Below are 23751 nucleotides of genomic sequence, written 5' to 3' on the forward strand. Positions count from 1 at the left end.
CACTTCCTGCTGCGACCCGACCGCATCCAGGCCAAGAAGCGGGACTTCCGCGTTGGATTCGAGCGGGGTTCACGTCTCGGTGCTGTGACCTTCCCTGCAGGGGTTTTTTTTTTTCCAACTTCGGTGTTTGGACACTCAAAACATTTATGTACAATTTTTATTTTATGTGTGTTTTATTTTATTGTATCTTTTTTAATTAAAAAAACGGAAAAAAAAGTGTAACCTGAAGACGGTTGGAGAAAAAAAAGGAGAGTTGATGATTGTTTCCCACAGCCTTGGCCGGATGTTCGATTACTTGTTCTGTTATTGTACAGGAACTTCGTTGCCAGTGTGGGGTGTTAAGGGGTTTTATTTTTTGGTCTTTCTTTTTTTTTTTAATTTTGGCGTGTTGCATCATTACATCACACCAACCGTTAATCCAAGACAGATTGGTAGGGAGGGGGGAAGTTGCATAGCTATTTGTAAGCTTTTTTTTATTTTTATATTATAAGAAATATTAAAAAGCTTGACCAGACCACTCTCATCACTGTTAAGTCAACTATCTGTTTGGATTGCAGTGTTAGCAACACTGATGGGCGGCGTTCCCTTTTTTTTTGGGGGGGGGGGGGGTGCAGTTTCCAGTATGGCTGTGTGGGTGGGAAGCGGAGCGAGACGCCGCCAGAGGTGGTAGAAAGTTTCATTGGCGTCGACGGCAGAGCTGATCTGTCTCCCTATGGCGAGTGCGGAACCAAGTAATCCCAAGGCAGAGCGAAAGGGAATTTCCCTCGATTGCCGAGTACAGGCGGTATATTCCCCAAATCATCAGAATTGTCACATAATTTATTTGGGGGGTCCTCCGGTTCCTAACGCTTGTAAGCATGTTGAAATGAAACGCTGTCATTTTTTCTTGTCGGGTGGGGAAAATAGCACGAGCCAGTACATTATTACCGTGGATCAAAACTTGATGCGAGCATCTTTTTTCCAACAGGAGGCTTTTGCAACTCAGCACCTCTGGTAGCTCAGCTACACCTTCACCGAGAGCTTTCCTCTTCTCATATGGCGCAGGAACTTTCAAAGTTCAGATACTACCGGTCTGCTTTTAGCGGCGGGCCTTTGTTTGTTTCCGCGTTCCGTTTCGAACACCTGGTGCCTCTTAAGATTTACACTAGCGTCTGGGGTTTTATTCCATATCTTTCAACGTGCAAAGGTCGGTTGAAGATCACGCAGGGGACGCCTCTCTTTGTGGCTGTGCTTGCGTGCCAAAGCACAAAACCACCGTTGTCCTGTTCTGCTCAAGCCCGGTAATATTCAATATAGAGAACATCCTGTAGGGTAAAGTGAATCCCATTTCACTGCACCAGGCTGGTTAAATGAAGTCTTCAGGAAGCAACGGTGTTCGAAACCATGGTGGGGGGAAAATGTCTTGGATGGCTTCAAGGATTCGTTAAGAAACAAACACTACCCTGCTCAGGGTCGCGGCTCAAGCCAGTCAGAAAGAAGCTGAAAGAATATTCCCGATCAGCTAGTTAATATTCGCTATTTGGTCTGGGCTATCTGCTCATTTGCTGCCCAGTTTTAATGCCCCAATATGTCCAACATCCCCATCTTCTGGGGTGAAAATATCATGAGAGGCTGATTGTAAAAACCCCTTTCCCTGAGTTGCGTAAAAGGGCTGAAACGGGGAGGGAACAACGTTGGGTAGTGGTGTATTGTATGTTTTTTGTGTGACAGAATTTATTGTCGAAGCCACTTTTAGTAATCCCAGGGTTGAGTTACTGGTAGTTGTGGGTCAAAACAGCCCATCGTTTGCGGAGCCTTGGATTTTTTAAAAAAAACTCTCACGTTAACATAATTCACGTTAATAGCAAACTCAAAAACCCCTTAGTGCAGAGAAGGAAAAACAGAACACGCAAGTTTTTTTTTCTATTTGTAAAGAAATATTAATTTTAGCCAATGATATATCATGCCTTACAAGATTGACGGTACTGGTTTGCATTTGTAGAGAAGAGAAAAGCAAATTCTTTCATCCCCATTAATAATTGGCAACATGTTACATAACTGTTGCTGTTTAGCGGGATCAACGAACAACCTTTTTTTTTAAATAAAAAAAAAATCAAGAGTTATATTAACGGTCCAAAGAGCATTAAAAACTGGTCTGTGTAGGTTATTCTGATAACAGTTATAGCCACATCCTGAAACCCCTGGTGGAAGCTCATAAAGCACAGTATGGAATATAGTTGCCTTCATTCAAGCAAGCTTTGGAAGCAGCGGTGGCATTAGTGTTTAAACGCAGTTACATTCTAATCTGGAGGAACCGGGTTTGATTCCCCGTTTCCGCCTGAGCTGTGGAAACTTACCTGGGGAATTCAAAATAGCCTGTGCCCTTTCCACACATGTCCAGCTGGGTGACCGCGGGCTAGTCACAGTTCTTCGGAGCTCTCTCAGCCCCACCCACCTCACAGGGTGTTTGTTGTGAGGGGGGAAGGGGAAGGAGAGTGTCAGCCCCTTTGAGTCTCCTGCAGGAGAGAAAGGGGGGATATAAATCCAAACTCTTCTCTTCTTCTTTGTGGTAGAGAAAATTGGTTGAGATGTTCATCATATGACCATCCCACAGCATGTCTGGAAAACAGGACCTCAATTCAGGGGGTGAAACAGAAGTTTAGATGTTTACCTGGATCCGGTTATCAGATATCTGTTTATGCATTGTGTAGTTTTAGCAGACTTTTATCACGAGAAAGGAGAGGAGAAATCACCCCCTCTTAACTTTCCCCTCGATCACAAAGTAACTTCCCTAATAGAGGTGAGCAGGTTGAAAAAAGCAACCTGCGTTTCAAAATGGAAGTTACCGGTGTAGTTCTCTGGGATGGGGGCGATTAGAGCCAATCCAGAGCCCTGGCCTAGTGGGAGCGGGTTCTTCTTTTTTGCAAAATCTTATTTTGATGAGAAACGTTCCACCACGATCCCCTTTTACATTGTACATAACAATGCTTTTGTTGCGGCGGATAATAAAAAGAAACTTTTATCTGTGGGGCCCTTGCTTGTGTCTGCTGGATTAAGCGGAGCACAAACTCTCCCACTTCTAAGATAATATGCATTTCTATTTTTTTATCTATACCCAAAGAAATACCATCGTGTGTTACGCGGTATTCCCGACTGGTGGGTTTTATTGAATATAATGCTTTCCCTTGCATAGAACACCATGAATGTCAATAATTGCCAGGAATCTGGGGAGGGTGTGGGGGATATTTTTTAAATACGAAAACAACTTGTTCAAAAGTTGGGTTTGTTTTGTTTTTTAAAGGTGAATCAAAAAGGAAATGTTTATTCGAGTCATTGTATAATACGTATTGCACTTTTCACATGTTAACACTGTTTTTTACATATCTTTGTGATTTTAGAATTTGGGACATTATTGTTATCTCTTGTGAAGGTGTCATAACCCGAGCTGCTAACCGGCAGCTTCCTCCCGAGGAATTTTGGAAATGCAAGGAGGAAAAACACAAACCCTTTGTATATTGTTTTACAGTTTTGATGTAGGAGAACTCGGGAGGACTGCTGTAGACCCTCTACCTTTCTGTACATTTTTTTTCCTGTAGTATTTGCTGTATACGTTATAAATTTTTAATACTGTTCATGTTTATTATTTGGTATTGGACATCCAATACACTTTTTTTAATCTAATCAAATTCTCCTTTGGTCTGTAGAGTTTTCCTTTTAAGACTCTGCCCCTCGTATTTTAACAAACGAGACTCTCGCAACTGTGTACCGTGACATGCCCCCTGTTCTGCGCTGCCCCCAAGAAACAAAAAATTGGATCCTACCAGGTTCTCTGCTCGATTGCGGCCAATTCCCTTCCTGGCTTTCATCTTACTTGAATCCCCAGTTCTAGGCCTGTTTGATAATTTAAAAGGGCCAATCTTCCCTAAGCCACCAGAGGGAAAAGCTGGAAGGATCCAAAAGCAAATGTGCTCACCTTGTGTGTAAAGAACCTTTACTAATTTTTTTAAAAATAAGCAGGATTGCTGGATTTCTGGTCCATAAATGAAAAGCTACCAAGGTAAGTGATTTCCCATAGCAGCACTTGTTTTGCTGACTTTGTTAAATCAACCAAAAGAAAATCCTCAAAAGAAACTCATAACGTGATGTACAGGAGAAGCACGGGGGGATGCTGAAACCCCCCTCTTCTTTTGCTCGGACCCCTGTGCCACGATCCTATAGAACACCCCACTATCTCTAGCTTAGTTGCTGCCAGTCAGCTGGGCTGAGCAATGTTCCCTTTCTTGCAGGCTGATCTACTGAGAATAGCGCTTCATGAGACGATGTGCACACAAGTGTTCGTTCTGGATCACCAGACGCCAGTATCTGTAAGGCTGTATTTTGCTCGGTTTATCTGCCTCCGCCCATTCGGGTCCCCAGAACAGAACTCAGTCCCCAAGTCCAGCAAGTAATGGGGGTGCTTCTCTGAACTGTGCCCTTGGGATTACATCCCGTTCCAAAAGTCTGTCTGGCCTCAGATTTAAACAAGAGGCGATAAACAGATTTCTCTGCTAAAGCCCTGAAGGCCAATCTGATCTTCAGGCACCAACATGGTTGTGAGTGTCCCAAACCCTTCTGCTTGGAGTGGAAAGACAAGTGTTTTTTAAAAGCAATTACGTGAAGTAATCTGTTCTTAGAACGAGAAATCTACCTTCCTACTTCAGTGGGGATCCATTTCTCACTATGCCATGTACTTATGCCCCTTAGAACCAGAGAACGTTTCCTAACGCCGGTTTGTCCGGCTTAAGAACATAAGAACATAAGAATTAGCCTGCTGGATCAGACCAGAGTCCATCTAGTCCAGCTCTCTGCTACTCGCAGTGGCCCACCAGGTGCCTTTGGGAGCTCACGTGCAGGATGTGAAAGCAATGGACTTCTGCTGCTGCCGCTGCTCCTGAGCACCTGGTCTGCTAAGGCATTTGCAATCTGAGATCAAGGAGGATCAAGATTGGGAGCCACTTGGAGAGAAGGATAACTATGCTGTAATGTACAGGTGTCAAACAGCATGATGCTGGCAGGGGATGATGGGAACTGTAGTCCATAACATCTGGAGGGCCGTGAGTTTGACACCTGTGCTGTAATGCCGTGGTGGCGAACCTTTGGCACTCCAGATGTTATGAACTACAATTCCCATCAGCCCCAATTGGCCATGCTGGAAGGGGCTGATAGGAATTGTAGTCCATAACATCTGGAGTGCCAAAGGTTCGCCACCACTGCTGTAATGTATCCCTGTAGCACGCTTTCCCTAGTCAGATAATCTCTTTGAGTTTGCCTTTTCCTTGGAAGGTCTATTTGAGTGGCCTTTCGTAAGGAGTCCCATGCATTGTAGCGGGCGGTGGAAAGTTCTGTGAAGTTGCAGCCAACTTGTGCCAGCCTCGTCGGGTTGTCAAGGCAACAGATGTTCATTGTCTCTTCATGGTGACCCTGGACTTCCTTGCTGGTCTCCCATCGAGTTAGGGTTGACCCGGCTTAGCTTCCAAAACCTGACGAGAATCTGGGCTACCCAGATCAGGCTGTGGATTGCAGGGGACGGGCTGCATCGTCCCCCTGTTTACCAGGAGTGGCTCGAAGTGTTCGTCACAATCCAGACAGGCCCATGAAGTGAGGGGTGGAATCTTATTCTATATCCAAGTACAGCTTTATGCATCCTCCGCCTCTCACGTTGCTTCCAAGCCTGGCGGACCTCCTGACCCCTGACTACCCTTCACCACAGCCCAAGATCGGATCCTGCCAATAGAGGAGCTGAAGGTAGGTCAGTTGATTGTGAGTTCACAGACCGTGCTATTTGTTTTTTTGGGGGGGGGAGGGATTTAAAAAAAACCCCTCCAAGTATGCTTTTAATTGAATCTCCTCCGACTCCGTTGCCCCAGCACGGTCTCCTCAGGGGGGCGACGGGGTCTGGGTGAGAGGATTCCCGCGCCGTGACTGCCACCTCAGTCTCCTACAGGAGAGAAAGGGGGGATATGAATCCAAACTCTTCTTCTTCTTCAGCCCGGCCTCTACGGTGCTTCCTCAGTGAGCATGGTAGAGTTGGGTCAGGATATTGAGGAGCAGCAGTGGCGTAGGAGGTTAAGAGCTCGTGTATCTAATCTGGAGGAACCGGGTTTGATTCCCAGCTCTGCTGCCTGAGCTGTGGAGGCTTATCTGGGGAATTCAGATTAGCCTGTGCACTCCCACACACGACAGCTGGGTGACCTTGGGCTAGTCACAGCTTCTCGGAGCTCTCTCAGCCCCACCTACCTCACAGGGTGTTTGTTGTGAGGGGGGAAGGGCAAGGAGATTGTCAGCCCCTTTGAGTCTCCTGCAGGAGAGAAAGGGGGGATATAAATCCAAACTCTTCTTCATCTTCTTCTGGGTTGTGGAGCAGGAGGAGGGGGCAGGCAGCACAGGGCTACTCTGACTCCTCACTCCTAGGGGGGGGAGGGCGGCCCAACACGACCTGCAGGAACTGTGCCCGGGCCTCCTGGCCCTCCACCCCATGCTCACAATACCTGTGATTCCTTCAACCTGTTTTGCTATCTTGGAGGTTTTCCCCAGGCTGGAGGGAAAGTGCCAACTGCTAGCAGAACGCATCTGTAGGTTTCCACGTGGACCACGGTCCTTTCCCCAGTGTGATTTCTTCCTGGTGCCCTCACCTCTGCCCCAGTGCCGTCGTCAATTTGCTCTGATATGTTGTCCAAATGCAGACAGAACAGACGGATAACAGGACCACGCCGATCTCGGTGAAGCTGGAAGCTGGACGAGGAATCCCCCCCTCCCCTTTCACCTGCTAATTTTGCTGTCAGGCTGGTACATAATTAGCCCTTGTCTACCAACCATTAAGCCAGAAATGAGGTCTCAGTTATCATCCACCGCTGCGTTGTCAAGGCAACTAGCATTTTAAGTCTTCGTTTTCGTTGTAGTGGGAGAAGGCAGGGGGGATCTCGGTTGTTATTTAGGATAATGGTCTTTAATATCCAAAAGTGTCTGGCGGAGGGCAGAGGCGTGGGAGTGTGGGCAGGATTTCACACCAGACTGCTCAAGGCCACGCTGTGGAGACTCCTTGCGCGCAGTGGAAGCCCAGAAGCACTCCAAGAAGCATCTTGGTTCTCAGAACCAGCAGCTACCTTCTTACTCAGCCCTTGGTTAGGAAAGCAGCTCCCTCTCGTGGCTTTAGTGGGAAACTGGCCCGGAAGTTAGTAACTCCATCCTCAATTTTAAAAACTTGCAAAGGCACTATGGCACAAACCTGCATTCAGTGAGCTCAGCCCCTTGGTAGTTTCCACCGCAATAAAGTCAGCGGTCTTTAAGGTGCTGCTAGATCAGGGGTGGGCAACTATGGCCCTCCAGATGTTTGTGGACTACAATTCCCATCAGCCCCTGCCAGCATGGCCAAGTGGCTATTTTGGCAGGGGCTGATGGGAATTGTAGTCCACAAACATCTGGAGGACCATAGTTGCCCACCCCTGTGCTAGATTCTCTTGGCGGACTAATGCCACGACCTCCTGTCTCTGGGATTTATCTTCAGCCAAAGTCATTATGTCTGGGCAGCAGAAGAACCAAATGCGAGCGTTTTGGAGACTGTAACATAGGGGTCAAACTCGCAGCCCTCCAGATGTCATGGACTACAGTTCCCATCATCCTCTGCCAGGATCCTGCTGGCAGGGGATGATGGGGACTGTAGTCCATAACATCTGGAGGGCCGCGAGTTTGACACCTGTGCCCTATCGAAATTTGTACGAACTAGTAGCTGACTCCTTTCCCACCTTGGTAGAAAAATGCTGCAGGGTGACCCATTTTACGCAAGGGCTTGTAAGCGCTGGTGGGGAAGCATCTCTGTTCCCAGCCCCTTACTCCCGTATCGGAGCACCGTGGAGTAGGGAAGGACAAGAGCCTTTGGCATGGTAGGAAGGATCATATCAAATATTTTACGAGGATGATTGAGGGACTGGAGCACCTTCCTTATGAGGAGAGGCTGCAGCATTTGGGACTCTTTAGTTTGGAGAGGGGGGCTATGATTGAAGTCTATAAAATTATGCATGGGGTAGAAAATGTTGACAGAGAGACATTTTTCTCTCTTCCTCACAATACTAGAACCAGGGGGCATCCATTGAAAATGCTGTGGGGGAAGAATTAGGACTAATAAAAGGAAATACTTCTTCATGCAACATGTGATTGGTGTTTGGAATATGCTGCCACAAGAGGTGGTGATGGCCACTAACCTGGATAGCTTTAAAAGGGGCTTGGACAGATTTATGGAGGAGAAGTCGATTTATGGCTCCCAATCTTGATCCTCTTTGATCTGAGATTGCAAATGCCTTAACAGTCCAGGTGCTCGGGAGCAACAGCTGCAGAAGGCCATTGCTTTCACCTCCTGCAGGTGAGCTCCCAAAGGCACCTGGTGGGCCACTGCGAGTAGCAGAGAGCTGGACTAGATGAACTCTGGTCTGATCCAGCTGGCTTGTTCTTACGTTATTGTGGTACCGGCAAGGTTTCCTACAGAGGAAAGAACAGCTGCAGATCAGCCAGCATATTTGCACCCAGTCCTTTCTTCTTCCTTGAGCTTAAGTGAACATAGGAGTGTTGGAAGAGGAGAGCCGCTCTCCCGCACTGTGGGATTTCCCAGAGCACCGCCGTGGTCTGGCCGTTATTGCTCCTGCTACACAGGCCTCCTGCCTGTCGTTTCCATGGAGATCCTGGAGCTTTGCAAAGATGCTGCTGCACTATGGGAATCTCCTGAAACCGCCGCAGCTGCAGGTTGGAGGAGAGACGGAGTGGCGGCTTCCATGCTGCACTCTCCTCCAGCATTAGCACCCATTCACTCGTTTATTTTGGGGAAGCCAGGCAGTTCTTCCCAAATTAGGGCACCACGTTACCCTCTCCCGACTGCAGTGGCCATCTTTAATAAATAAATAAATAAATAACATGCAGGTTTGTTTGTGTTTTTGGAGCTTCCACGGGAACCGCTGTGCAGTCCTCCCAGCTGTATTTTATCCTACTGCATTTTATCTCCTCTGGTTTGGAACTGCGATTTCCAACATGCTTGGTGAGGGTTAGGCGAACCTGCTTTCCCCTGTTCGACAACACGCTGGTTGGCCGCCCAGCAGGCATCTTGTGGAAGAGCAGGGAAACAAACCCCAGTTTGCCACACAAGAGGCGGCCACGTGTGTGGAGGAGTGGGGAATCAAACTCAATTCTCCAGGTTAAGAGTCCACCGCTCCTAACCACTGCACTAATCGGTTACTCGAGGTCATGGGTCAACTGTCACAAATTTCAATTCATGGCAGGGTTACTATAGATAATTGGAGTTACTACACATCATTTCTCATCATTCCCAATTAACAGAGGGGTTATTTCAAGTCATTAAGATTGCTATAGGTCAACTTTCACAATTTTGAATTAGTGGTAAGTTACTTGGGATCATTGGGGTCTCTATAGGTCAACTTTCCAAATTTCTAATTAGGGCAGGGGTAGCTATAGACCATCGGGGTGCCTATAGGTCTATTATCACAATTCCCAATTAATAAGCAGTTACCTGAGGTCATTGAGGTTACTATAGGTGGATTTTCATAATTTCTAATTAGTGAATGATTACTTGAAGTCATTAGAGTTACTGTTGGTCTATTTTCACAATTTCCAATTAGTTAATGGTTACCTGAGGTTAATGAGGTTACTATAGGCCAACTTGTCAAATTTTCAGTTAGCACAGGGGTAACCATAGGTCTTTGGAGTTACTGTAGGTCAGTTTTGACCATTTCCAATTAGTGAATGGTTACCTGAGGTCATTGAGGTTACTGTAGGTCAACTTTCCATATTTCTAATTAGAATAGGTAGCTATAGGTCCGTGGTGGTGAACCTTTGGCGCTCCAGATGTTATGGACTACAATTCCCATCAGCCCTGCCAGCATGGCCAATTGTAGTCCACAACATCTGGAGTGCCAAAGGTTCGCCACCACTGCTATAGGTCATCTGGGTGTCTATAGGTCATTTTTCACAATTCTCAGTTAAAAAGGGGTTACCTGAGGTCATTGGGGTTACTATAGGTCAACTTTCCAAATTTCTAATTCAGACAAGGGTAGCTTTGGGTCACTGGGGTGTCTATATGTCAATTTTCACAATTTCCAATTAGCAAGGAGTTACTTAAGGTCATTGGGGTTGATTTTCACAATTTCCAATTAGTGAGTGGTTATTTGAGGCTGTTTGAATTTTCCAAATTTTCAATTATCACAGGGGTAACTATACATATTTACTATATGTCAACTTTCACAATTTCCAATTGGCGAAAAGTCCTATAGGCCAATATTACCAACCAATTAGCGAAGGGTTACCTGAGCTCATTGGGGTTGCCATAGGGCAATTTTCATTATTTCCAATTAATGAGAGTTGTCTGAAGTCACTGTGGTTACTATAGGTCAACTTCCACCATTTCCAATTAGTGAGGGTTACTATATGCAATTTCTTGAAATTCTCAAATATTGAAACCAAAGTGGTCAAAAACACTGTGCGTGAAATGAAAAACCATTGAGCCTGCCCGTGCAGAGGCGGGATCCAACCAGTTCTCACCACTTCTCTAGAAGTGGTTACTAAGTGGTTACTAAGTGCCAAGAAGGGGTTACTAAAGCAACCTCCCCTGCCCAATAGGGACTGGAGGTGCAGCAGCAAGCGGCGGCCAAGCCACTGTTTGAATCCTACTCAATCACGGAACCTGTTATTAAATTCTCCTCCTTTTGATCCTACTCACTGTGCCCATGTGCTGGAATCTTCTGTTTGTGATTTTCTAGATCTCCCATCCTAAACTAGATCCCACAATAACGCCTCTGGCATTTCCAGCAGAGTTTGGAGGGTTTGTTTTGGTGTAGAAAGTGCTTCACAGAAATATCAATGTGCTCTTGCAACTTTTCTGTAAGCTTGACTGGTGCTATTACCTCTCCTCGGGTTCCGATAAGAGTGACTGAAGCTAAGAGAGAGGGCCATTCATGAGTTCATGCGTCAGAGCTAAGATTCAACTAGAGGGTCTCTTCCCCACGGCTGTGCTATAATGGCCCCCAAGGAGCAGCCAATCGCTGCAGTTTCTCAGTCGGCATGTGCAAGGCGTAAATAACTGTACTTTGTGCAGTGATATCTATTGATTAATTCTCAACCCATCTTTTAACTTTGTCCTACTCTGATTCAACAGCGGTCATGAAAGCAGCAGATACAAAAACAGAAGATGGCATATTTACTAAGGTTTTGTTTTATTATATGTTATTTTTTATTATTTCAAACCCTACCTTAATTCCCACCTCCCTCATTAAAGAAAGAAACAACCCCCAGGACTTAATGCTACTGGGGCCTGTGGTTAGAGATTCATAGTATGACTTGTAGCAAAATTCAGAACGCTTAACCACCCCAATTCCCACCCCCAGTACTACCTCACGTTATAGAAGCCAAGTACAGTACAGTGTCTCCACTCTTGTTCTGAAATGGCAGTTTGAAAGGAAAAAAAGCATGAGAGAGACGGGGAGTTGAGGTACTGACGCAGCCTTGGACCCGTGACGAGCCCCCCGAAGCATTCTATAAATCCAAGGACTCGCACAAGCCGCTAATGCTCATCTGGCTGTGACTCTCCGGGAGGCTTCTTTGGTTCTGTCTGGCCATTTAACTATGGGGCGGGGCAGGGATCTTAAGAACTCCTGTTTACATTCTTGAAGACTGGCTGTTTCTTTTCCTCATTCACGGATTGTTTTCTGTGGCCCCCTCTGGACTTTGAGATGGGGCATGGGGTGCAACAGTCCTCTACATGTTTCTGCATTTGGGCTGGATACTTTTACTTAAATCTGCCTCTGAATTTAGCGGCGATTGTAGGCCACGGAAAGCAACAGTACATAAGAAGAAGAGGAGGAGGAGGAGGAGTTTGGATTTATATCCCCCCTTTCTCTCCTATAGGGAGACGCAGAAGGGGCTTTGTTGTCCCTTCCTCTCCCCTCCCCCACAACAATCACCCTGTGGAGGTGGGTGGGGCTGAGGGAGTTCCGAAGAACTGTGATTCAGCCCAAGGTCAACCAGGCTGATATGTGTTGGAGTGCACAAGCCAATCTGGTGGACCAGATAAGCCTCCTTACAGCTCAGGTAGCAGGAGCTGGGAATCAAACCCGGGTTCCTCCAGATTAGAGCGCAAGACCTGCTCTAATCCACTACACTACGCTTGGCTCTCATTCCTTCTGACCTTTTATTTTGTTGGTTTCCCACTGGGTTGGGGCGCTAAGCTAATATTCGGCTTCGCGGACTCCCTTCAGGAAGGTCTGCATCGGTGTATACCTCAAAACTAGAATATATTTATATATTATATATATGTATCAAGCACAGGTTGTAGTATATGGATGTGTGTATGTTAGAGGAATACATTACATCTGTATACACAAATCTATATCGCTGCAGTATTATTACGCTAGTAGAAAAAAAGGTTTATTTTCCCCAGAGTACCCTTGAACCTTGACGGAAGACCAAAGCTCTAAACATACCTCAGTCTCCAAAACCAGCATTTCCAGGCAGGAACGGCCGGGTACTCGTGGGGCAACATTTGGAGAGAATAGGTACATGTCAAGAGTTTTGGTAAACCATTTGCATAAAATCCAGCTGCTGCCGGTACTGTGGGAAAGCCCAGAAGAAGTGGGAAGGTTTGACTATTCCTATGCGATCTGGCAGCACTCCATTTTTCTTTCTTCTCCCCACCCCTTTTCCCTCGAGCAGGAAAAAACCACCCCGCCTTTAGAATAGCAGGAATACAAGAGGATGATAGGAAAAGCCCTGAGATGGAAGCATTCTTGTTGTGTTTTGCATGACCTGTGAGACAAAGAGAAGTATCTTGGGAGGAAGGGGAAAACAGATGTGAACGAGGGAGAGCTAAGAGCTTGCAGCATATGTCGCACTCCACCTGGCTGGTTGGCGGCCCAACACTCAAGAAATATCTCCGGGTCAGCCTCTGGACCTTTGCTGATGAGGGAAGTGCCAAATCTAGCCACAGGAATGTCCAGGCCCCCTTCCCGCATCTTTGCTGTGGAACCTCAGGAGTTTATTGCTCATACAGTCATATACAGTAAAGTCCGGATTCTAATTCCCTTACAAAACTGGGCTGAAATGCACGTACGGCAGCGTTGGTGCAACTGCTAAGAATATATATATATTCAAAAATTGGTGAGAGGAGGCCTTACAAATCTCCCTGGGGGGCGGGGGCGGCAGGCGTGTGTCTTCCCTCTCTCTTTGCCATGTACCAGTATGGAGCCAAATCCACTCTTTCGATTGGTTCCCTAGCCCTCACCACAACTGGAGTTCCCTAGCCCCTCACCACAACTGGTTCCCTAGCCCCTCACCACAACTGAGACATAAGGATAGAGTAGATTCAAAGCCTAATTTACAAGCTTCACTTAATCCCACAGGCCACGTAGCTTGTCCGGTAAAGTGGGTAATACTGTAATTACGAATGGAGGAATGAAACGTGGGAGCCCTTTGTACAGTTTTACTGTCCCTTGTCTAACGGATACAGGTAAGCCGTCTCCACTGCTTTTATGCACTTTGCTACAAGGGTTCCTCCCTTCACTAAGCAAACGCCGTTCGGATAAAAAGGAACCCTGGGCCAACCGCGCACTTCTCTCTAGAAAAAAAGAATACTTAAGGTTTTATCCATGCGCACCTCTATTTGGGAGTAAGTCCCACTGCACACAGTAGGGCTTACTTCTGAGCAAACATGCTACTGACTGCATAGGAACATACTTTTGGTTGTCCAGGGAGAGTCTAAAACTTGGGCCTAAGTAAAATCAAACAAAATGTATGAATAACATCAGCCTCTCTTTTCTAACGTGACATTACTGCTGACACAAAATCGTATCATGACTTCCGCAGCTCTTTGAATTCCCAACGCCTTCCGTGGTTCCAGAAGGCTGGTTTTCCAAATCTTTTAGAGGAGCTCTTTATAGAATTCAGATCAGGAGGTGGTTTTGATTATCTAAACCAGGGGTCTCACAATTCCTGCGTTTCCTCCAGATGTTCATGGACTAAGCAAATCCTGTCAGCTCCTTGCCAAGCATGGGCTAATTGGCTTTGGGATTTGTAGTCCATGAATATCTGGACGATACTGTGTTCAGATGGGATTTGTAGTCCATGAACATCTGGAGAGCCACAGGTTGCAGACCTTTTGTATGGACTTCAAACTTTATGTGGATGTGCGCCTCCAGTAAGATTTTATGTGATAGTTTGGCTCCAATAGGATTTGCATTTCAACTCTGGGGACACGGATTCCCTGGGGGATATGGATGTTTTCGGCCTGCATTTTTCTACATTTCACCAGTTAGGTAATTACTAAATTCTAATTTCGTGCCTTTCGATGGACAGAAAACCTTTCTAATGTAAAATTTCATCTTCAAGTTCCCACTTCTGGCCCTGTCCACCTAATCACAAAAGGAGTGTGTGGAATATCAAATTGTAAAACTTTCCTCCCCAAATTAAAACAGGGACCTTATTGCTGACTGTGATAAATCCTGGGGTAATCACAACTAGCCAATTTTGGTACCTCCGTGAACTGGTCGCTAGGTGTACATCCTGTTTCCACTTTACCACACATTTTCCCCCTTCAATCTTTTGGTTCTTATGTAGCAAAATATTCTATAAAAGAAAGTGACTGAAAATCTATAGCTCTAAGAATACCTGTTTATCTTCTTTTTTTTGTTGTGTTTTTTTGTTTGTTTCTCTTGAAAACAAAACCCTCTCGCTATAGTTAGAACTCAAGGAAAAGAAAGGCAGGGAAATGGGACTCGTGTGCAAAAGTCTACCGAGGGGATCCGAAAAGCACAATGAAATAAACAGCTCCTCGGGGGGGGGGGGGGGGCGGGGGCATGGGAGGGAGACTTCTCACAAATTGGAGGGTAGTTTCTGATCGATCCTGTTCTCGGTCCCCGGCAAGCTCCTATAGAGCCTTTCCTCCCTCCCGCGGCAGTCAGAGGTGCGGAAATGGTCGGACTGGCCTCCAGTGCAGGTGGGCGCGGCAGAGAACCTGAGGACATGTGGCGCCGCAGAGCCATTCTCCCTGGCACAAAGTTATATGGCTTCCCGAGAGGTCTCTGGCCCCTCCTCCTGAGAAGGATGAGAAGCTAGAAACGGACTCTCTGGAGGAATGGGGAGAGCCATGGCTTGAAGTCTGAGCCAGCTTCTTGGGGCAAAGATGGCTGGGAAGCAGGAAATCAACTTGAGGTCCTGGGTCAATCGTCCGGGCGGAAGCGGCGGGGTACCCCTGGGCTGGAAGGGACTGGGCGGAGGCGGGCTGGGGGTCTGGAGGCAGCAGCAGAGATCCGGCGGAGAGCCCAGCGCCCCTGGAAGGGTCACTTGAAAAAAGTCCTGGCTGGGGGGGCTTTGGACTGGGAGGACTAAGGCCTGAAAAGCGGGGGGAAAGGAGGGGCACCACCAGGCTGTTTCAAGGGAGACAGAGAGGCAAAGGCGACCTTTCGTGGTGCATCTGAGCCGCGGCATGGCAGCGTGGGAGGTCCTAATGCACTTGGCGGGCTGGGATTACAAAACCTGAAGGGGAGCCTCCAGTCGCCTGCAGGTGCCAGCTGGCTTAAGCTTAGGAGGATGGAGAACCGGACGAGGGAGGCAACGGGAAGGGGTCTATCCCTTCCCGTGCTCCAGAAGTTCCTGAGAGCTGTTGGGTCTGGGTTCTCATTGGGGAGACTCCTGCAAGCTGGCTGCAAGTGGGCCGAGGGGGCTGCTGGGTGGAATCTGAGGGTACGGGCTTAAGGCGCGGGATGGAGAGCTCCTCGGGGGCCTTCTGGAAGGGGCCGAAGCTTCACCTGTTGGCAGATTGCTGTCGGGCTCCCAGAAGCCTGCTGTTGAGCAGTTCCTTCCGAGGTCCTGGAAGGCCCCCCTTGTTTCCTGCAGGTTCAGCCCTGCAGACGATGGGCCGCCTGAGGCGCAGTGGCTTGAGCCGCAGGAGAAGGGGAGCCGGCCGAAGTCCGGATGGGATCCGGCCTCCAACTCCAGCCGAGGCCGCGGAACCCCGCCAGCTGCTGGACCTGGCGAGGATGAGGAGAGGGGGTCCGCCCCAGGTGTGTGCTGCTGGGACGGCGCGGCTGGAAGGGGAGCCCACTTACGGACGGGTCCCGCCTGGAGGACACTTGGGATAAGGAATGGAGCCCTCTCTGTGCTGCCCAGGGAGTTCCAGTTTGATTGCTGCCCCAAAGAACCGGGCGACAGACACTGGAGGACTGGAAGATGGCGCTCTGGAAGGCGAGGGTGGTGAGTGAGGGCTATTGCTACCGAGGTGGTGGCGGCGGGCGGCTTGCAGCTGGCCAGCTTGACATGAGGGGTGTCCAAACACAGGCGCGGGTGAAGAGGCGGCGGCGGGCGCGCAGCGGCGGCGTGCAGCTTGGACGCAGCATTAAGTGGGCCATCTCTGGTCGTGGCTGCACGACGGCTGGATGATCTCGCTCTCCTGGTAGCTGAAGACTCCGGAGTTGAGGTCATGCTGGACTTTATGGAGCAGGGATGGAGTTCTTCTTGCCTGAGGAAGAACAAACGAGCAGGGTTACTAATCAGGAACGGGCGTATCTAGGGAAAATGTCGCCTGGGGTAAAAGCTGAGTGCCCCACCTCAGTATAAGCGGTCACCCTCCCCCACCATGACCAAAGTTTTTTTGTAGTCAGTGCATGGACCTTGAGGGAAGGAAGAGGGGTGTGGAGGGGTGATTTTACACCCTCTATCGCGGGATTCGGTCGGCAGCCCGGGGACATTTTGACCCAACACGTCTCCCTGGGCAGTACGCCACGGATCAGGAATGCCTCTAAGTATCATTTTTTTATACTGAGAACAATACATGAATCTACCTATATACTGGATCAGACCCTTGGTCCATCATAGCCAACATAGATCCGCGGTGGCAAACCCATGGTAATCCAGATGTTCATGGATCATAATTCCCATCAGCTCTCGCCATCATGGCTAATTTGGCATGTAGTTCATGAACATCTGGAATTCAGAAGTTCATGAACATCCGGAGTGCCGCTAGGTTCTACCACTGACATAGATTGATTCCGCTCCGAGATCTCTTGATCGAGGTCTTCTACATCACCTACCATCGAGTCCTTCCTCACATTGCCTTTGTTACACCGTTTCCTTTTTTCGCCCTGGCTTATCATAAACGAACCGCTTCCGGGCGCCATGGACTCATGAAGAAGCACATCAAATAACCCGAGCAAGTCAATAATGAGAACTCCCCCCCAATCAGCTGGGAGTTGGCTTTCAATCTTTGGCCATTGGGAATCTTCACTAGGTCTTCCATGCTGCTGCAACCGAGTAAGCAGTCAGCCTGGCTGGGCGCTGATCGGCCCAGGAGGTGTCTCTCTGGTTTCTCCTGGTAAACCTTTGTTGGCTATCAACTTTGCTACTCTGCCCCACACACAAAAAAAATTCTCTTTGGTTTTGTGTTACAGCAAGCCTGGCAGGCAGCAAAATTTCCCAGGAGGGAGGTCAGATGCGACTCTGGCCTAACTTCTATAATCAGCCGAAGGCTCTCTGAACAATATCGCTTTGGTTGCTGTGTTCAGTTGGAGCCCAACTAAATGTGGTGTCTACATTCTTTTTCTATGAGGCAGACTCCGACGGTTAATAAAACTTTGAAAGTATTGAGAATCCTATGTATGGATAAGCAATAACTGGCTATTACCAGAACTGATATTCATTAAGCATCGCAGTAAATACAAAGCTGAGCTGAAACCCACCCCCTCCCTTTCTTCTCCCCCCCCACACCCCGCCCCTGCCAAACGTGAAACTACTACTGCTGGCTGGCAGCAGTCTCCCAAAATCAGAGGATGTATACCAAGTGATTGCAAACCTTTTCGAGACTGAGTTCCCAAATTGCAAGCCAAAACTCCACTTCTATTTATCGCGAAAGTGCCAACACGGAAATTTAACTTAAATACTGAGGTTTTAGTTTAGAAAAAACGGCATTAGCTCTGAGGGACGCGTATACTCTGGAGTATTTCGGTGGTAGCCAGTGGCTTTGCTTTGAAGCAACCGTGCAACTCTTCCAATGGATGAATCACGAATTCTAGGAGGGTTTTACTCTGTAGCGTTTCTCCCATTAAGCGAGCAACTGAGCTTACTTCCCAGGTAAAGGATCGCGACTTGAGTTCTTCCTCATGAAAATCAGTGGGGTTTAACAGTGCTTTCCCCCCCACATGACACAGCGCCCACAGAGAGGGCTCTGAGTGCCACCTCTGGCAATCTCGTATCATAGGTTCGCCACCACCACTGATGTATAACCACATTCCCAAGTGCAGAAGCAGCAATAAAGAACAGCTGGCTAAGCTGTTTCCAAGCAGGGATAATTCTACAAGGTGCCAACGTGATTCCAGGAGACGTGGCAAGACTCTGGGGCAGGCTACAAGTGACTATGCTTAGTCTCCATACAATCTGGTTTTGAGTGCAGAAATAGAGATAAGATAAACTTTAATGTAATTGTGCACGCACAACGGAAATACAAACATCCCCCGCATGCACATTTCTGCAGTCCTTCACCCCGCCTTCCATAATCCTCCTTCCAACTATCCCGGACACAGCCACAACCACGCTAGCATGATACCACGGAGTTCAGGCATAGCCATAGCCTCTAGAATAGAAGCTGTCTCTTGAGCCTAGTTGTCCTTGTTTCTATGATCCTATATCGCCTGCCAGATGGTACTATTTCAAAAAAAGAGTAGGCAGGGTGAGACGGGTCTTTCAGAATATTCCGAACTTCAAGTAAGCATAAGCATAAGTGTTTTATTGTCACTGTGCACGCACAACCTAAACGTCTCTATAGCAGCCTTCCCTCGATGCACACAATGTCAGACTCATACCCCATCCTCACTTTCCCCTTCCTCCACCCGTTCCTACACAGCCCCAAACACATCAACACGGGGTTATTTGGAGTTTAGCTGTGAGCTACAGCTCTAGAGTAGAAGCTGCCTCTAAGCCTCTTTGTCCTAGGCTTTGATAGACCTGTATCAAGCTTGTCGTGATGGTAACAGTTCAAAAAGAGAGTGTGCTGGATGAGATATAGTCCCTTGTAGAATATTTTGGGCTTTTTGTGGGCTTCGGGAATTATATAGAGTTCTTCCAAGGAGGGGAGGAGGGCAGCCGTATAATCCTCTGTGCAGTAGTGATCACCCTCCTTGGAGCGCCTCTTTCCTATCTGCCACTGCAGCAACGGGAGAACCATACACAGATGCAGTAGGTGAAGACACTCTCAAGCAGCACAGCGGTTAAAGGACACCCGGAGTTTTCCATTCAGTTGTTGTTTCCTTAAAAGCATGAGAATTATAGAGTTCCTTCCAAAGGATCGGAGAGGGCAGTCGATAATTCTCTGGGCAGCAGTAATCACCCGATTGAGCGCCTTCCCATCTGCCACTGTGCAACTGGCAAAACCATGCACAGATGCAGTATGTCAGGACACTCTCCATGGCATGGACGCCTGGTGCAAAATTTGCAGCATCCTCAGTTGCCGGGTGCTTTCCTCAGAACGCTGGTGTGCTTCCTGTCAGCTAAAAGCCCTCTCTTTAGAGATTGCGGAGGGCATTGATAATGGCCTCACAGTGATGATCCAGCCCCCCCCCCCCCAGATAGCTTCACTTCCAGGTCACCAGCACTCCCCAGTTCCTCCATTGCATTGTTCTCCAGCTGCATGGGAAAATGCAGCCAAGGACACCAGGTAGTAGATCAGAGGTGGGGATCCAGCAGGCTCTCACCAGTCTTGTAGAGTGGGTTGGCCACTGTTTGTGTGTGTACGCAGAGGGGGCTACTACTAGGGTCTGCTTTCTTCCGCTAGAAATTCCATTAGGTCCAAAAAATCATGAAGTCCCAGCTGGTTCCTATGTGGCTGGTTAGCTGATGTAGAAAACGGGATCATTCTCCTCAGCTGTTTTAAAAACATGTTTTAGCAATATGGTAAAAGTTCCTTGTTTAAGGAAAGGAAAGTATCCTTCTTTTGATTTCTAGAAACAAAAATTAAGCATTTGAAAGTATTTTCAAGCATCTGACAGGCAGCCAATTAGAGGAAAAGAAGTTGTTTCCTGCTGGCAGTAGACTATAGGACTTTGCTATAATGAGTTTAAATTATGGACGAGAAAAGAATACCAGCTGGAAATTCAAGGAACTTTTTTTTTTACAGTAAGAGTTTTTTTTAAAGTAACAAGAGAAATTATTAATGCCCGCCCCCGGAATGCCCGCCGCTGGCCACGCCCACTGCGTGACCCAGCCCCGCCCGCACTCCCATTGAAGCAGCTTATCGCTTCATTGTTTGAATCCCACCACCATGGGAACTCTGTTACTAAAATTTTTGGATCCCACTCACTGCAGTAGATTCAGAACAGATGGAAGGGAAGCACTTTTTTATTGGCGAAGGCAAAATTAACTTGATGGTATTCTGGCTATGCGATGAAATACAATCATGCAGCCGCACTGGCTCAGACTGCTTTAAAGGGAGGAGCTTTAGCAAGGAATTAATGGCCGAGAGTCCATCACTGGTTAAAACTGGCTGGACAGAGCCATAGTGTTCAACGACAGTATGTCTCGCGATTGACAACAGACTTTGGGAGTCTGTTACTGCGGTCAGCTTGTAAGGCCCTCCTTCCAGGGACCTCGGCATTGTGGGGAGCAGACGATGCTGAACTAGATGCTTATTGTCGAAGGCTTTTCACGGCCGGAATCACTTGGGGTGCTATGCATTGGTTTCCGGGCATGTAATGACCGTGTTCTAGCAGCGGTATTCTCTCCTGACGTTTCGGGCCCTGCAAATCTGCAATGGCTGGCATCTTCCAGAGGATCTGGATGTTGGGAAAAGCAAGTGGAGATATATATATATCTGTTGGAGTGTCTTAGGGTGGGTGAAGAAACTTATTGTCTATGAAGAGTAAATAAAAGAAGGCAACCAGGTCGAAAAAATAGTTGAGGGGCATCTGAATAGAAGTATATGAGTAAATAAATGAAAGTCCCTATAGCATGGGATTAACAAATGGGAGATAGCAAAGGTCACTGCGGGGAGCATCTGAATAGAAGTATCCTGCAACCTTTGCTCTTTCTTTTGTCTATGGTCATCCTGTGTTTGTGTGGAACTGGTTAGACACTGTCTATGTAACTCTGAAGTATTTTTCAACACTGGCACAGCCAAGTTCACAATGTCCATTTTCACTTAGTTTCTTCCCTTCCTGTTAAAATTCGTCCATGTATGCTTGTAACTGGATTCTAAATGTAAAGCTTCTCTGTAGTAGTCTGACGTAGTGGCTTTCAGAGTGGATATCCAGAATTTCTGTTTTTCAAATAATATTCTATGTCCAGGTTGTTTTATCAAGTGTGGTTTATTCCGGGTTCTCTGAGTGGGTGTAGTGACAGAAGCTGTGCTGGATTCTGGGTACGTTAGCAAAATTAATGCTGAGGTTGCTTTTTTTAAATAAAGGGCCAAGTCGGCTCTCCAAGCAGCCTAGAGATAGCACTACCAAAGCAATGCGATTCTGTTGAAAAAAAGAACCTATTCCCTAACAATTGTATCAGCTTAATCAAATTTTGCTTTCAGCGGCTAACTTTTCTGCACCGGCTCTTGGCTATGCTGGATTAACCGTGCTATTCTGCTTTGCTGGCTCCAAGGTTGTCTCTCTCTCAATCTGTCTCGCGCCAGTGTAGCGGAAGAATTCAGGCTGCTCCTCTCCGAGACCTTGCACTGTATCCCTTTGCGTTGTGGCCCATTTGGGATGCGCGAGCCTTAAGAAGCGGCAGCAGCTCCGCGAGAAGTCTCCTCCGGGTGGCAGAAAAGCATTGTGGAGCGAAAATGCAAAAAGGACAGAAACCCCTCAAAAGATGCACAATATTATCCCCCCCCCCCTTCGTGGTTTCCATTTGTGCGTTTCTAAACCTCGTTTTCATTTGCCACCTGAGCAGAAGCGAAGAGATCCCTGATCATAGGCCCCCTGATGCCAAAGGAGCACCGCAGCCTTGTGCGGCGCTAAATCCACACACACGCGCAGCGGTGGGCCTGATCTACCGCCTGAAAATGTTAGGTCTCAATTTAGCTGCCATCACAAGCAAGGGGATTGATGAAGTGCTCCACTGTTCTTATGTGGTAAAACAAAGGAGGACAGGGTGAGAGCTGTTTCCAGATGGCCTAAGCTCAGTGAGATGGCGAGATCCTACTTGGCATGCGTGCCAGAGGTGGCACTCAAGAGCCCCTCTCTGTGGGCATGCGCACACAGAGTTCGTCACATAGGAGGAGCAGAAAACCACCGTTGACACATACAGGCTGGATCTTTGCTTCTATGAGTAAAACCCTGCTAGGGTCGTGGATTCACCCATTCGGCGCTTTTGCACGGTTGCTTCACCAAGCTAAGCTACCGACGCCAAAATTTGGAGCCAAATCCATTTTTTCCTAGAAACTAAAACCTCAGCATTACGGGTTAAATTGCCGCGGTTAACGCACTTTGCGATAAAATAAGTTTGGGTTTTGGGTTGCAATTTGGGCGCTCGGTCTCGAAAAGTGTTATTTCAGCTGGCCTAGCTTCCACTCAGGACTGCGCCCGGTGCCCACAGCTCTCCTGCCTTCCAGCCGCATTTGTGCATGCTTAAGCGGCGGCAACGAGCTAAGGCTTGGCTGCTTCTCGCAAAGATAGAAAAATCGTTTTCTAGAATGGCCGCCTCTGGAGGGCAATTGTTCGTGCCCACTTACACTTACACGCCAGCCTCGGTGGCATATAATTTCCCCAAAGCAGGTGCCCTCCGCCCTCCTAAAAGCCCGAGAAAGAGGCTTTACCATGAATGGGCGGTGCCAAACCTCGATCCCTTTTCCTACCTGTGGTGTGGGCTTTCAGAAGTGTCACTGTGCAGGCTGTGACACACAGCCGAGGCGCTGCTCCTCTTTTGAAAGGCATCCATGGTCCACTGCTCCCCTGGTAATAGCTTAACAGCGCATAGTCGGTGCACTCCTCCTGGGAGAAGCCTTCCAGTACAGAACTGAAAAGCACTCATGCCTGTGGATACCGCGGTCAAAAGCTCTCCTCCCGGAATGGCTTCCCCAGCTCATCTCCCACTAAAGCGCAGGATAGCCATATGGGCCAAACGGCGTCCACGGTCTCCCCTGCCAGCCCTATGGGATACCGCCTAACCGTGATTTATTTTGGTATGAGGCTTTTGTGAATCTTGGCTCGTTCCAGGCGTGTAGAGTGATGCGAGAGACCTTCTGCCCGACCCCGGAGAGTTTCCTGCCAGTCCGAAAGCAAGATAGTACTGACTCCTACGGGCCCGGGTCAAAGGTCTAATTCCAGCATAAAGGCAGCTAAGTGCGTTGTGGACAAGGGAGCAAGCTTGATTTCCTAACGCTGCCTTCGGAGGGCTAGGATACCGAGGAATGGATTCAAGGTGCAAGAAAAGAGATTTCCCCCTGAACATTAGAGAGAGAACTTTCTGGCCTGTCAGGGCTGTTCGAACTCGGAGAGTGGTGGAATCTCCTTCTCTGGAGGTTTTTAAACAGGCTGGACGAACATGTGTTACAGGGAGAATTATGCTTTGATTGATTGTTCACTGCATGGCAGAGGGGTTGGACTTGATGACCCTTTGCCAGGGTCTCTTCCAACTCTTAGCCATGGCCTTTATTGGCATGAAGAGAACAGTACAACAAATAATAAAAACTGGCTAAAAGCATAAACAATTCACAGGAAATAAATGTTTGAAGTCGAAGGAAATCTGCACTGGCATTTAGTAATTTCCAGG

General features: G+C 47.8%; 1 protein-coding gene across 1 annotated transcript in view; it reads right to left on the bottom strand.

The window, feature by feature from the left end:
- The window catches only part of HCN4 (hyperpolarization activated cyclic nucleotide gated potassium channel 4), a 134236-nt gene that overhangs the window by 17035 nt on the left and 93450 nt on the right, over window positions 1-23751 (bottom strand). Inside the window, exons 7-10 of the mRNA XM_048482072.1 lie at window positions 15813-16522; window positions 15212-15396; window positions 13494-13624; window positions 12495-12621 (exon numbers count right to left, since the gene is read on the bottom strand). Of these exons, the coding sequence (XP_048338029.1) occupies window positions 12495-12621; window positions 13494-13624; window positions 15212-15396; window positions 15813-16522 (1153 nt within the window). The remainder of the gene's footprint in view (window positions 1-12494; window positions 12622-13493; window positions 13625-15211; window positions 15397-15812; window positions 16523-23751) is intronic.

The sequence above is a fragment of the Sphaerodactylus townsendi genome, linkage group LG17 (genome assembly GCF_021028975.2).
Source record: "Sphaerodactylus townsendi isolate TG3544 linkage group LG17, MPM_Stown_v2.3, whole genome shotgun sequence".
In the NCBI taxonomy this organism is placed as follows: domain Eukaryota; kingdom Metazoa; phylum Chordata; class Lepidosauria; order Squamata; family Sphaerodactylidae; genus Sphaerodactylus; species Sphaerodactylus townsendi.